This window comes from Melitaea cinxia, chromosome 23 (genome assembly GCF_905220565.1).
Source record: "Melitaea cinxia chromosome 23, ilMelCinx1.1, whole genome shotgun sequence".
NCBI classification, from domain to species: Eukaryota; Metazoa; Arthropoda; class Insecta; order Lepidoptera; family Nymphalidae; genus Melitaea; species Melitaea cinxia.
Window position 1 is genome coordinate 11,119,329 of NC_059416.1, and position 13,884 is coordinate 11,133,212.

General features: G+C 33.0%; 2 protein-coding genes across 2 annotated transcripts in view; both read left to right on the forward strand.

The window, feature by feature from the left end:
• LOC123665033 (octopamine receptor beta-2R) overlaps positions 1 to 13,884 on the forward strand; it is a 251,186-nt gene that overhangs the window by 12,641 nt on the left and 224,661 nt on the right. The window lies entirely within an intron of this gene.
• LOC123665130 lies at positions 356 to 5,581 on the forward strand. The gene has a single exon (XM_045599476.1). It carries the CDS (start codon positions 356 to 358, stop codon positions 5,579 to 5,581), a length of 5,226 nt encoding a protein of 1,741 aa, XP_045455432.1.

Below are 13,884 nucleotides of genomic sequence, written 5' to 3' on the forward strand. Positions count from 1 at the left end.
TTAGTGAGTGAAGTGCCGATAAACTGTAAGTACTTGTCTAATCTTGATAATAATTTCCAAGCTGAAGTGCACCTTAAGTCAAAGAAGATCATAACATTAAAATCATAATTTGTGAATGGACATAGACTAATAATTGCAGAAAAGTGAACTGACGGGTACCTATGCTAAAAATTGTTTATATCCCAAATTGTCAAACATTTAGAAGAATCGATGTTTAGAATATTGACTTAGAAAAAATTGTGTGAAGTTATTGAACATTGAAGATTTGTATTGTTTTGCTACTAGTAATATTTGTAATAATTTAAAACTAACCTATTTAAAATATTTATGTCATTTGTGTTATTTAAGGATTGCCATGGAAACGTTTAATAAACTTCAGGAAAATAATAAAGAACTTATCTCTAAAGGTAAAATCAACTTTAGGAAATCACCTAAGGATCGTATTTCAGTCTCATATGTTGAAACGCGTTTAGAAGCTTTAGAGAATCAGTGGCAATCGTTTTGTGACATACATCGGCAAATAATTACAGACATTGGTAAGAATGAGTTAGAAACTTCTAGTTATTATAAGAATTCAATTTATGACCAAACCGAAAATTTATACTTTGATTATAAAACAGAATTAAAAGATGTTTTAAATACATTAAAAACTAAAGTTAAATCTGTAGCAGAAACTTCAATGGTATCGAACATTAAAGAGACATCTAATTGTTTTGTAAAATTACCGGAGATTAGCATACCGAAATTTTCGGGAAAGTATTCAGAGTGGACAAGTTTTAAAGATCTGTTCACGTCATTGATTCACAATAATATTAAATTAGATAATGTTCAGAAACTGCATTATCTCAAAGGTCATTTGTCGGGAGAGGCGGAGCAGCTTTTAGGACATGTTCCTATTACTGAAAAGAATTATAATGTTTGCTGGACTCAGTTAACTAATCGTTATGATAACAAAAAATATTTATCTAATAATATTCTGAGACGATTCATGAGCCAGAAGTATTTGCAATATGAATCGTCGAATACCATTAAGGAGTTATTAGATAATATGAACGAATGTTTAAGCGCGCTACAGAACATAGGTGTTGACGTCAGTAATTGGGATATCATTGTTATTTATATATTGATTCAAAAGCTTGATCCTGAGTCCAGAAAGCAATGGGAATTAAAGTCAAATGAAACTGAAGGGTTGCCCACTTTGACTGCTTTTAGGGAGTTTCTAGAACATAAATTTAGGTCATTAGAGTTTTTAGACACTAAGCATATTATTTCTAAACCTTGTAACGCACGAAAGGCTATTAATGTCGCTCAAGTAGAAAGTTCAAATAATGCTAACTTTAATAATACTAATTTAAACTGTCAGTATTGTAAGGCCAATCATAAATTAATAAATTGTAAAGATTTTGCTAAGGCTGATTATGAAGCACGACATAGTTTTATCCAGACCAGTCGTTTGTGTTTTAACTGTTTCAGCCCGAACCATTCCGTTTACTCATGCCGCAAAACCACTAGATGTAGAGTATGTAAACGGAAGCATCATTCGCTGCTGCACCCTCCAAATGTAGTGCAGAGCATGGAGAGTGCCGAGTCCAAAGATAAAGGAGTAGTAGTTTCTTCAGCAACCACATCAGAAGGAGTAACTAAAGTAGATACCTGTTATTCAAATCGTTGTAGCCAAGTCCTCCTGGCTACAGCTATTGTGGAAGTGGAGTCTCGAACGGGTAGTATTGGTCTAATTTATAGATGTTTGTTGGATCAAGGCTCACAGGCTTCGTTTATCACGGAGTCGGCTGTCCAAGCCCTTGGACTGAAGAAAATTCCCAACAAGGTTCACATTTCTGGAATCGGATGTAGAAATGAGTCTTTAGCATCTATGTCAGTAGTTGAAATCAAACTAAAGTCAATTCATAATCCACAATTCACTTTGGTCGTCAAGGCCCATGTGTTAAGCAAACTGACATCTTTTCTTCCCTCAAAGAAAGTAAATGTTCAGTTGTGGCCCGAACTAACAAGCTTGAAGTTAGCTGACCCGAAGTTTGACGTACCAAATAAAATAGACTTGTTACTTGGCGCAGAAGTGTATGGTCAGATTTTAGTTAAAGGTCTTATCAAGGGTCCTCCCGGGTGTCCCGTAGCCCAGAACACCCAACTGGGATGGATCTTGTCTGGTCAAATCCACTCAGGTCAAAATCAAAGTTCAGAGTCGTGCCAAGGAAATACTATTGTTGTCAGCATGCACACCCAGTGCAATGACAATGATCTTTTGAGAAAGTTCTGGGAATTAGAGGATGTTCCAATTAAGAAGAAAATGCTCACTGAAGATGAGCAGAAATGTGAGGAGATTTTTTATAATACAGTGACCAGAGATGAATGCGGACGATATATTGTGAAGCTTCCCTTTCGCGACGTCAACCCAGTCTGTAAAAAGGGAAATTTTAGAGAAATTGCAGCTAAGAGACTGTATCAACTAGAAAAGAGATTATCAAAAAATACAGAATTTAAAGAACAATATGCACAAGTAATAAACGAGTACTTACATCTTAATCACATGGAGTTAGTTCCTGAAGAACAGCGCGATAAATCAGATGTGGTGTATTTGCCACACCATGCCGTAGTACGTAATGATAAGGTAACATCTAAGGTTAGAGTAGTCTTTGATGCATCCTGCTTTGGAACTAATGGTGTAAGTCTAAACAATGATCTGTTAGTTGGCCCGTCTCTTCAAAATACTTTGAGGCATATCGTTATGCGATGGCGCAAACATCCTATTTGTTTGGTAGCAGACGTCGTTAAGATGTATCGACAGGTGAAGGTAAACCTGGAGGATGCAGATGAGTTCCAGCGTATCTTGTGGCGCGATGAATCTGGAACAATACAACATTACAGAATGTTACGTGTTACTTTCGGAATTGCGTCTGCACCTTACCTTGCCGTTAGAGTTCTGCAGCAAGTAGCCTACGATGAAGGTGTAAATCATCCTGCTGCTGTGGAGAAAATTATAAATGATTTTTACATGGACGATCTTATGACTGGTTGCCAAACGATCGAAGAATGCCTGAAAATAAAAAATGAAATTAGTAGCATATTGGGTAAGGGAGGATTTCAATTGCAAAAATGGGCAAGCAATAATAAGGAGTTTATGGAAAAAATAGGACAGAGAAAAGAAGAGAAGGAGTCTAGGATTAAAATAGGGGCAGGAAAGGAATCAGAGGCTATTCAGAAAGTGTTAGGACTTACCTGGAATAGTAGCACAGACGAAATTGAATACAGTGTCCAATTACCACAGTTAGAATTTCCAGTAACAAAGAGGAAAGTAATTTCGGATATTTCGCGTTTGTTCGACCCTTTAGGGTGGATAGCCCCAACTATTATTACTTCTAAAATCTTTATTCAAAAACTTTGGATATCAGGTATAGATTGGGATCACGAACTTCCACCTCATTTGTTACAAGAATGGCTTACTTACCGGTCAGATCTTGCAAAACTTAACAATTTCCGCATTCCTCGATGGATGCACTCAAATGTTGATGATAAAGAAGTAGAGCTGCATGGATTCAGTGATGCATCAAATCAGGCCTATGCTGCAGTTGTATACACTCGCATTATAGATAAGAATAATGAAGTGCATGTGAATCTTGTCACATCCAAGACCAAGGTTTCTCCAATTAAACAAGTCTCCATCCCTCGCTTGGAGCTCTGCGGAGCTCAGCTTCTTGCCAAGCTCATTTTGGAGGTTTCGGAGATATTGGAGATTCCTAAAGAAAAAATTCACGCTTGGACAGACTCATCCGTGGTACTTGCGTGGCTCAGTAGTCATCCAAGTAAATGGAAAACATTTGTTGCCAATCGTACTTCGGAGATCTTGACAATTTTAGATCGAAGTCAATGGGCACACGTAAAATCTAAAGACAACCCAGCTGATTGTGCATCAAGGGGTGTCAAAGATTATGAAAATTTAAGCTTGTGGAAACATGGTCCATCTTGGCTAAGTGAATTTACTTTCAACTACAGTCCACAAGAAGAAGGCCAAGATACCAAACTAGAAGAAAGAGATAAAAGACTTTGTCATACGGTAAATAGTATTGAGTTAGAAGAAGAACTATTTACAAGATTCTCAACGCTCCGAAAATTAATTAGAACGATCGCTTATTTGAGACGTTATTTTAAATGGTTACATTCCTCTCGTAAAATAGTTTTTCCTAGTTATCTTACAAGGCTAGAGTTAAACAAGGCATTGGAAAAATGTATAATTTACTTTCAGAAGAAGTTCTTTGCTTGTGACATCGAGAGTATTATTAAAATTAAATCGGTAACTAAGAAAAGTAAACTTGTGTCTCTTAACCCTTTCATAGATAGTAATGGTTTGTTAAGAGTTGGGGGACGTTTGCAGAATGCTGAGTTAAGCGATGACATGAAACATCCAATTTTGATTCCACGTAACTCGCATTTAGCACAACTCATTATCGCAGATGCACACGAAAGGACTCTTCATGGAGGCCCACAGCTAATGCTTAGTTTTATTAGGACGAAGTACTGGATCGTTGATGCTAAGAATTTGGTCAAGCTATATGTCAGAAAATGCGTTACGTGTATACGTCATGCCCCTCCATCAAATCAACCCATTATGGGTCAGTTACCTGCGTCGCGAGTAACAGCAGACAGACCTTTTCGTCAGACCGGTGTAGATTATGCAGGACCCATTGCAATAAGAACCACAAAGGGTAGGGGTCATCGCTCTACTAAAGGTTATATTTGCCTCTTTATATGTATGGCTACTAAGGCTATACATCTTGAAGCTGTCAGTGATATGACATCTGAAGGATTTATAGCCGCATTTAAGCGTATGGTGGCTAGGCGAGGTCACGTTTCAGATTTGTGGAGCGATAATGGTTCTAATTTTGTTGGAGCTGAAAAGGAAATTAAAAATTTGCTTTTGAAAGAGAGATCAAGTGTATCTGTGGAGATAGCCAATTGGCTTTCGGATAACGGCACTACTTGGCATCGCATTCCACCTTACACTCCACACTTTGGGGGATTATGGGAAGCAGGCATTAAATCAACGAAGCACCACCTGAAAAGAGCGATTGGGAACTCAACTCTGACGTTTGAGGAGTTGAGTACAGTTCTTTCCCAAATTGAGGCCTGTCTTAATTCAAGGCCATTGACTACTTTAAGTGATGACGCACAGGATCCGTTTCCACTTACACCCGGACATTTTCTTGTGGGAGAACCTCTTCTACTTGTTCCAGATGATAATTATGAGAAGTCAACAATAACTAGTCTCCGAAGATGGCAGTTGGTACAGCGAATGACCCAATACTTTTGGCGACGGTGGTCAAATGAGTATCTATCTCATTTCCTACACCGGTATCGTTGGAATCGTCACTCTCCTGAGCCAAAAATCGGAGACGTAGCCTTAGTTAAAGAAGAAAATCTTCCACCAGGCAGATGGCTTTATGGAATAATTGTTGACAAACATACTGGTCAGGATAATGTTACGCGTGTTGTAAGTTTGAAATGCAAAGGCATTGTCATCAAAAGACCTATTTCAAAAATTTGTATTTTACCAGTTAATAATTAAGTTGAGAAACTGAGATAATGTGCTTTTTTGATATTTAAGTTAGCTTTGTTAAGTTTATTGAAGATTTGTTTATTTAAGTTGAGTCATATTAGAGAAGTTTAAATTATTTATACTGAATATTAGTTAAATTTGTGTACACGTTGTTTATAAGTTAATTTATAATTGCTTGCATTTCACCCACAATGGATTAGACTTTGTCAAATTGTCTGGATTAATTTCTTATGAACCGTTCGGTCCATGGTGGGCGGAATGTATATGTTAGTTTAATTGGTCACTAATAGATGGCGGTAATTGTATTTTTAATCACGCTAATGTTTGGTTTTTTCTAAAACTTAAGTCAAATGTGTTACATTCATGTATATATACACTTGGAAAATATAAATAATAGTTCAATCATAGTGTCTGGTTATTTAATTGTGAAGTAGTGAAGTAGTTCAAAGAAAACGAAGTGTTTTCTAAAGTGGTAGCGGATTGTACAAGCAGTGTTGTGTTCCTGTGATGAGTAAGGTGATCAGAGCTCCGGGGGGTGGGGGGTAGGGTCGGCAACGCGCTTGCGATGCTTCTGATACTAGAGGCATCTGTAGGCTAATATAAGCGATTACCTATTATATGCTTACCGACTACGTATAAAAAAAAATCGATTTTCTAATTACAATCATGGTATTGTTTTCTAATGTTTACGCGAATTTTACTCATTTAATAAAACACTTTTTTCGGATTTTATCGCGGTGTCACGGGAGGACAGTCCTCCCGTGACCATGGTTGCTGTAAAGTATCCGAAACGTCGGGAATCAAAAGTTAACAATAAACCGCGATAAAATCCGAAAAAAGTGTTTTATTATACAATCATGGTATTTTCAATAGCTATATATTTAACATATGTTATAGATAATCTTAGTGCACTTCAATAACAAATTAAATTGTATCATAATAACTTTCCGATGACGCGCTAGTTTAAAAATAATTAAGTGCGTTTAAAACGATAAAATAAAATAAGTTTATTTTAGAAGAATTACAGTTGACGTTTAGTGTACAGAAATATTAAGTCAAATATAAATTTGTATATAGTATTAATTTTACGTGATTCCCCTTAGATTTGAGATTTGTGGTGTATAGCAAAAGAGATCATTCGATCGTTCTATTTGATTATATTTCGTCTTGTAGTCCCTTCATAATCCTTTTTGAGCAAGAAACCCAATCTAGTTCTATAGTTATCTATCTATAGCCTACTATATACGGAGACTTGACCACTCTTTCGTTCACTATTGTTGTGATAAATACGCACCACAGGCAGTGCAGAATGTGAGTATATTTAATAGCAGATTAATTTTGATAGTTTTTTTCTTCTGTTAAGTACATTACGTAACAACGCAACCGAGCTAGGGCACAGCAGGAAATTTCGTGCTTAAAATATGGAGCAGCCCGACTGCCTCGACCTTACAGAAGATCACAGCTGAATAACATTGTTTTCAAGAAGTGTTGTGTTCCTGTTGGTGAGTAAGGTGACCAGAGTTCCTGAGAGTTTATAAGCTACGGTAATCGCTTACCACCAGGTGAGCCGTACGCTTGTTTTTCGATCTAGTTACATAAAAAGAAAAAGCATTACATTAGTTGGAATCTTTTTGAAAACATAAAGACACCGCAATTACGACTTTTGTTATTGTTATTTTTAATATTAGTAAAATGAATTTGTAATTATAATCTTAATATATATAAATTACGCATCACGTTGTTTGTCCGCGATGAATTCCTTAACTACTTAACCGATTTTAATCAAATTTGTACACCGTGTGCAGTTTCATCCAACTTCAAAGATAGGCTATATTTAATTTCGATTATATAATTATTACATTCAAGAAAAAGAAATAAGTTGGTACGAAGTTCGCCAGTATGGTTAGTTCTACTATATATTAAAATTAATTAAATTAATTGACAGTTTTTTAAAAATTGATGTGTTTGAACTTGTCCCTGAATGTAATAAAAATTGATAATTTTACTTTATTTATTTTTTATTTATTTTTTTTTAATTTTTAATGGAAACAAACAGTATATAATAATTTTTATAAAAAAATAGCACAATTTGGAAAATCATCACCAGAACAGTTTCCAATGACTAAAAAACTCTTACTGATTACTTTAAATTTAAAACACGATTTCACCGTTAAAATGTTAATTACACTCGGTGTAAAATCGTTAGAAGGGATTTTCTGCCAACGTGTAAATTATAAAATTATAATTTTAAAATATCTCCTAAAAATGTTGACATTTTAATGGGCCTCAAAATTAATTTACGCCTAAACCTTACAAACTGGGCTTAACCAGATTATATGATTGGGCTGCGTTACAACGGGATTATGCTGAATTATAAACGAATTGGAAATTAGATATAAATCTTATACAGATATCTGCGACTAGCATAGCAATATAGGCTATTTACTGTATAGCTTTAAGTGGTATTTCATTGTAAATTATAAATTTCTACCATGTAGCTCAAATTCTGCTTAATTATGATCAATAAAATCAACTATAAACGTTTAAATAGTAAACGTAAAATCAGGATGTCGTTATTTTTTTCAAAGAAAAACGTTTACAAAGGGAAAACACTGAAAATAAAATTATAATGAAACAAAAAAAGAGACATGACAATCTTAAAAAAAGCCTTAATTCGATCTCTCTGTTTTTATTTAACTAGGTTGGCAAACAAGCGTACGACTCACCTGATAGTAAGCGATTACTGTAACTTATAGACGCTTGCAACACCTGAGGCATCGCAAGCGTGTTGTCGACCGTATCGCCAATGCTCGGGTCACCTGATTCCGAACAGAAACACAGCACTGTTTAAAGTGGTGTAATTTAGCTGGGATCTTCTATAAGGTCCCCCCAATACTTCCTAGTTGGGCTGTTCCAGATTTTGAGCAGGATATTCTGCTATTCTATACCTCAATGAGAAACTTCTGTAAGAAGTTCTTACTTTTATTGTGTTAGTATCAAATATATACAACAATCAAACATATCCTATCCTACAATATTATCACATAATCATAACCAATCCAGTAATTAACTTTCTCGTTCACCACGATACCCCATTTACACAAGCACAAACAATACAAAACAAAAACTTTGGGTACCATTCCCTAATACTTAGGATACGAGGGCAATATGAGGAACCTAGTAGAAAAAATGATTAGTAACAACCATGCTAAATTTAAAATAAAAATCAAAAGTTACATTACTTTATGACGGAAAAGTGCTTTTGCCTATAATGTATCAATTTCTACTAGTACTGCTGTTTTTTAACCTGTATTTTTTATTGTCGAAGTGGTCGAGACTTCCTAAATTTAAGAAATGTAAAAGTTTTACCGCTTTATTTTGTCAACCGAAATATCATGTCATCTCAGTTTTAATTTTATATATTATCGTATTATTTTTATGCAAGTCGTAACTACCTATACGTGAAATTATATGAATTTTTAAACTTACAGAAAGATAATCGATGTGTCTGTCATATTTCCATATAATTTTGTCGGTGGTTCATATAATAAATTAATAAATAAATTGTTAAATCAAGTATAAAAATATGTTTCTTGTAATTTAAATTTAACAAATTTCTTTTAAATTACGCGTTGTCTGAATCTCTGAATACATTGTCTGAAATTGTTGATTATTCCACTGCCATCGAGGATCATCAATGGCAAATATAAACAATAAAGTAATCACGTCAACTCAATCACAGCGACGAATAAAACAGTATTCATCAAAGTCCTCTCAGTAATATTTCCTAATAGCTATCAACCGTATCCCTTTTATCCGGTCAAAGGAAAATCGGAATGGATTTGTAATTCGATCCCACAATAAAAAAAGTAAACCTTTGTAATCCCTGCTTCATCTTGTCTTTCGTATTCTTCGACTATTTTTGGATTTACGTATAAAATATTTTTAGAATATTCAATATGTGATTGATGATATGAACATTAAAATAGAATGTATTTCATATTTGAAAAAGATGAACAATATGAAAAATAAATATATGTATATTTTACTAGTAATTAAATCTGGGATGTTAAAGTAAAACCCAGAATTAATAGTTTCTTTGATTTTTTTTTATCAAAGTGGTCTTGATAAAGAAGATCTGGTCGATCTGGTCAGCAATGCTTCAAAATTTCCACTTCTTCTTTTCCTGTACCTAATTTCTACAATATTTGTTTGTATATAAACCAAAAATTTGCAAAAAGTAATTATATGAAAATATGACTGAGTATACCTCAAAACCTCAAAATGGCGTATTGTTTTTTCGGGTAAAAAAGTATTTAACAGTAACACCATTTTTATCTTGTTTTATTTTACCTTCTTTTATTTTTTATATTTACCATCGAGCTCAATCAGATAAAACTGCATTTTCCTGTCATAGCTAGTGTTATATTGAATACTGAATCTCTAGACAGAAAAAATGGGAAGTTGTGGAATGCTTCCTATAGGATATTTAATGCTTAAAATATTTAATTACACTATACATTTAAGTACGTGTAGGATACATAAAAAAACACCTAACAAGTATTTAAACCCATCACTCAAGGTTACTTAGCTAAAAAAAACGAGTATTAATTGTTTGCAGGTGTTCAGCTTAGACTAAGTGCCTGTAAGATTAATTGTTGCTTGTTTATGTTTAATTTAAATTAAATGTGTATTTGAACATATGAATACAATTTTTAAATAAAAATATACGAAATTGGAGGAAAAAGTAAAAATATCCATCTTACCAAAATATCTCGCAAAGAAATCCATTTGGAGTTGTCACATCTTTATCATGAAAATAATGGATAATGATACCTCAATAAGTCAATCACGATACAAACACGGTACGAAGTAATGTTTTAATATTTGATAGCTTGTGGACAAAGATCTTTTAATCTATCTATTTAGATTTATTTAAAACATTTTTTAGATATTTGTGGTTACTCTCACCTCACCAACAAGCAAAGATAGATTCAGAATTAATCCCATTCCATCCGATGCTAAAAAAATGTAGGCTAAAGGGATTAATTAATTTTGGGGTTCTACCTGATCTTAGTCATTATCAACCTTTATTTTGTGGAGTTTATATACGCGTTTAGTACGTTTTATTAGAAGATTATTTCCTTTATCTTGTTGATAGCTATCAGTATTAAGACGGTCTTTGTACCTTTTATTTTTTCTCGTTTATTGTTTGTCGAATGTTTGTGTACGTTGAGATTAAATTAAATAATATCGCGCGTTTTTACAGATTTAGTTGTTGTTGTCAAGTTGTCTTTAACACTTCTTGTGAATCGTAGGTATACAAAGATTTTTTTAGTTTTAAATAGGTAGTGATATTTACTATGGAGCTACTACTGAGTTGGGATTTCAGTTGTTGAAAACTCAAACTCACTAAATATGTGCTTAAAGGAGAGACTAAAAAAATAATAATAAAACATTCACCTAGATGAACTCTCGTTATTTATCGCGTTGAAATGTATAAAATAAACGCGGGTGTTTAACAGGGGTCGCTTTTAGTTATGCTTCTATTTTAAGGTTTTGCGTACCTATAATCGAATTTTTTTTGTTTAACTTTTCGTACTTCCATTATATTCAAGTATTCTTCTAAATACTCCTAAATGTTTTTGATTTTAGTAAATTTCGTATTTCAAGTCTATCTTTTCCATTGTTACTTTTGTTCGTGTTATGTAAAAATGTAGGTACAAAAAATATTGCAAAGAATGTCAATGTTTTAAAAACTTGCATTTTAAAATGGGAACGTCAGAATATCACGGCTCCAACGTTTTTTATTACTAAGTAGGACAGTTGCGACAAAGGGAATAAAAAGTGTGGATGCATTATTTATTCACTAATGATGGTATGTTATAGGATTATGATGTGAAATAAAATTATGTGGTAAATAGAAGATCAGATTCGATATTTTTTTGGAATCTGTCAAGCAGATAATATTTATTGTTTTATTACTACTATATTTGTACGAGTAGTTACTGATTTAAACCTATTTGTTACCTATTTTTTTTTTTAATCTAAGCTAATTTTGCTAAAAGTAATCTATGAGATTTAAAATCATGAACTAGAAATATGTGACTACGTAGGTAATCTACTATATCAAACCAAATACATTATTAGTTGTAATAAATTAATATTAAATTATCATAACAGTCCCAACAATTATACAAACTTATGAATAAATTACTATAAGATCCTAATATTTATTTTCTTTTCTTGACATTTTTTATATTTTTCATTTAAATGCCTTGGTACCACACTTTTATAACTTAAATAACTCCTTCTTTCCATTGCCCGATATGATATTTACTCTGAAATAAATTTCTCTGCGGGACATTAAATTCAACAGATCTCATATGTGTTTTACCGAATTGTGCGCAAGCATTTTCTCGAATCATCCTAAACCTTATGTAAGTGGTAATTCACTGACTTTATTATCTTCTCCATAGATCTTTGAAGCTGTTATTATACCCGAATGGATAATAAGAAGCTGAGTTATTTCTATTAAGCTAATGCCCGGACCGCCATATTCTGTCATTCCTACTGTTACTTTCGTAAATTGATTATGGTTATTAAAGCCTTAAACCCCAACATCACTAAACAACCATCTACCTTTCCAAGGATAAAACAAGATCCAATATTTCAGAATAATGTTATTAAAGCTTAAATAATGGAATCCTTTCCATTCAAGATATTCTTTACAAATTTTTAAGTTAAGCAAACTACAAACAAATAACCAGTTTAACTGTATTAACGAAAAAAATACAAAATTCCAATATTTTTTATTACATACTAACCTCATACAACACTACTTTTCTAAATGGCAATATCGAACTTTTAATACAAATAAAATCTGATGCAAATGCAAAAATGCAAGCCATTAATACAATCAAGTGAATGAATGAATTAATTTAGTCACACAGATAGCCCTCGTGCTACGATTACTATTTCTCAATATCAAAGTCTTTGTATCTGCGAAGTCATTTTAATTGCAAAATCTTAAAAGCAGCCATCGTCTGTACAGATTTTTATTCCATCGAAAGAAAAAAATATATATGTCAACAATCCTAGTTACCAATAAATGGGTCACATCGCTTTTTTGCCTATTTGTAGACTTTGATGTAGAGGGAGTTAAAAAGGATTTTTTCCCCTTTTCCGACGACAATTTATCCTGATATACCTTATGAAAGGTTTACACTGAATATTAAAAGGGATGCTTTTAGTTTTAGTTTGGTAAGATGTTTTAACGAAAAAAAGTTGAATAGAGATCCCTTTTCCTCTGACGTAACTTGTAATTTGATTCAAAATTTTTCAAAATAAAACACGAGACAAAATAAGATTTTGAAATAACAAAAAAAAATTTTTTTTCACAGATAATGTGATATGTTTATTTTCAGAATTCAGACATGTGAAAGGAAAACACACATTACGAGTAAACGGTTTCACTATACTGTCAATCCCTATGGCCTATAAAAAATTGTCATGAACGGCATTATAATCACGACAGCTAGCGCAATATAAAGTAACTAGCTATACCCGTGCGAATAATTCGCACTAAATAAGTATAATAATTATCACTTTACAAAATTACGAAAAAGTATTCATACGCGAGTTGATTTGAAATTGAACAAAAAATTTACCAACCCTCAATCATGTTGACGTTGTTTCAAAATTACAGCTGTCAATCTGCAATAATATTTTTTTTAAGTTGTGGATGCCGATAGCAAGAAATTATCTATAAAATGATATATAATTTATGTGGAGTAATTGTGAGGTTTTTCCTAAAAAGGGAGGCAAACATCCTAAAACTTAGCGTATTGATATATATGATGATTGTCATAAATCCGACGATACTATCTAAAATATGTTTAATAGTTGGACAAGTACTTTTAATATTCTACAAACGGTAAAAAGTTTCTAAGAGTAGTTAATATTTTCTTTGTAAAATATCAAGTAGAACGACAGTGTTTCTACTTTATCTAAATATCATAATTGTTCACTGTTGTCTAAACGTTGATTTGAATGTTTTTGAGAAATTTATGTTAGTATGAAATAAATTTTGTCGCTGAATAAAAACGTTTTAACCAATACACCATATCTTTACCATTATCTTAATTGATACTCGTATTAATAAAAACAAAACATGTTCTTAAAATATTTTTCAAACAGCGGTTGGTGTTTTCTGACAAGCCTTTGGCACTATTCCCAATATTGAATTTATTTACTTCATATATTTATTCGGAGCGTAAAGTACGTGTTTATCAATACGCATTCTGGGACCG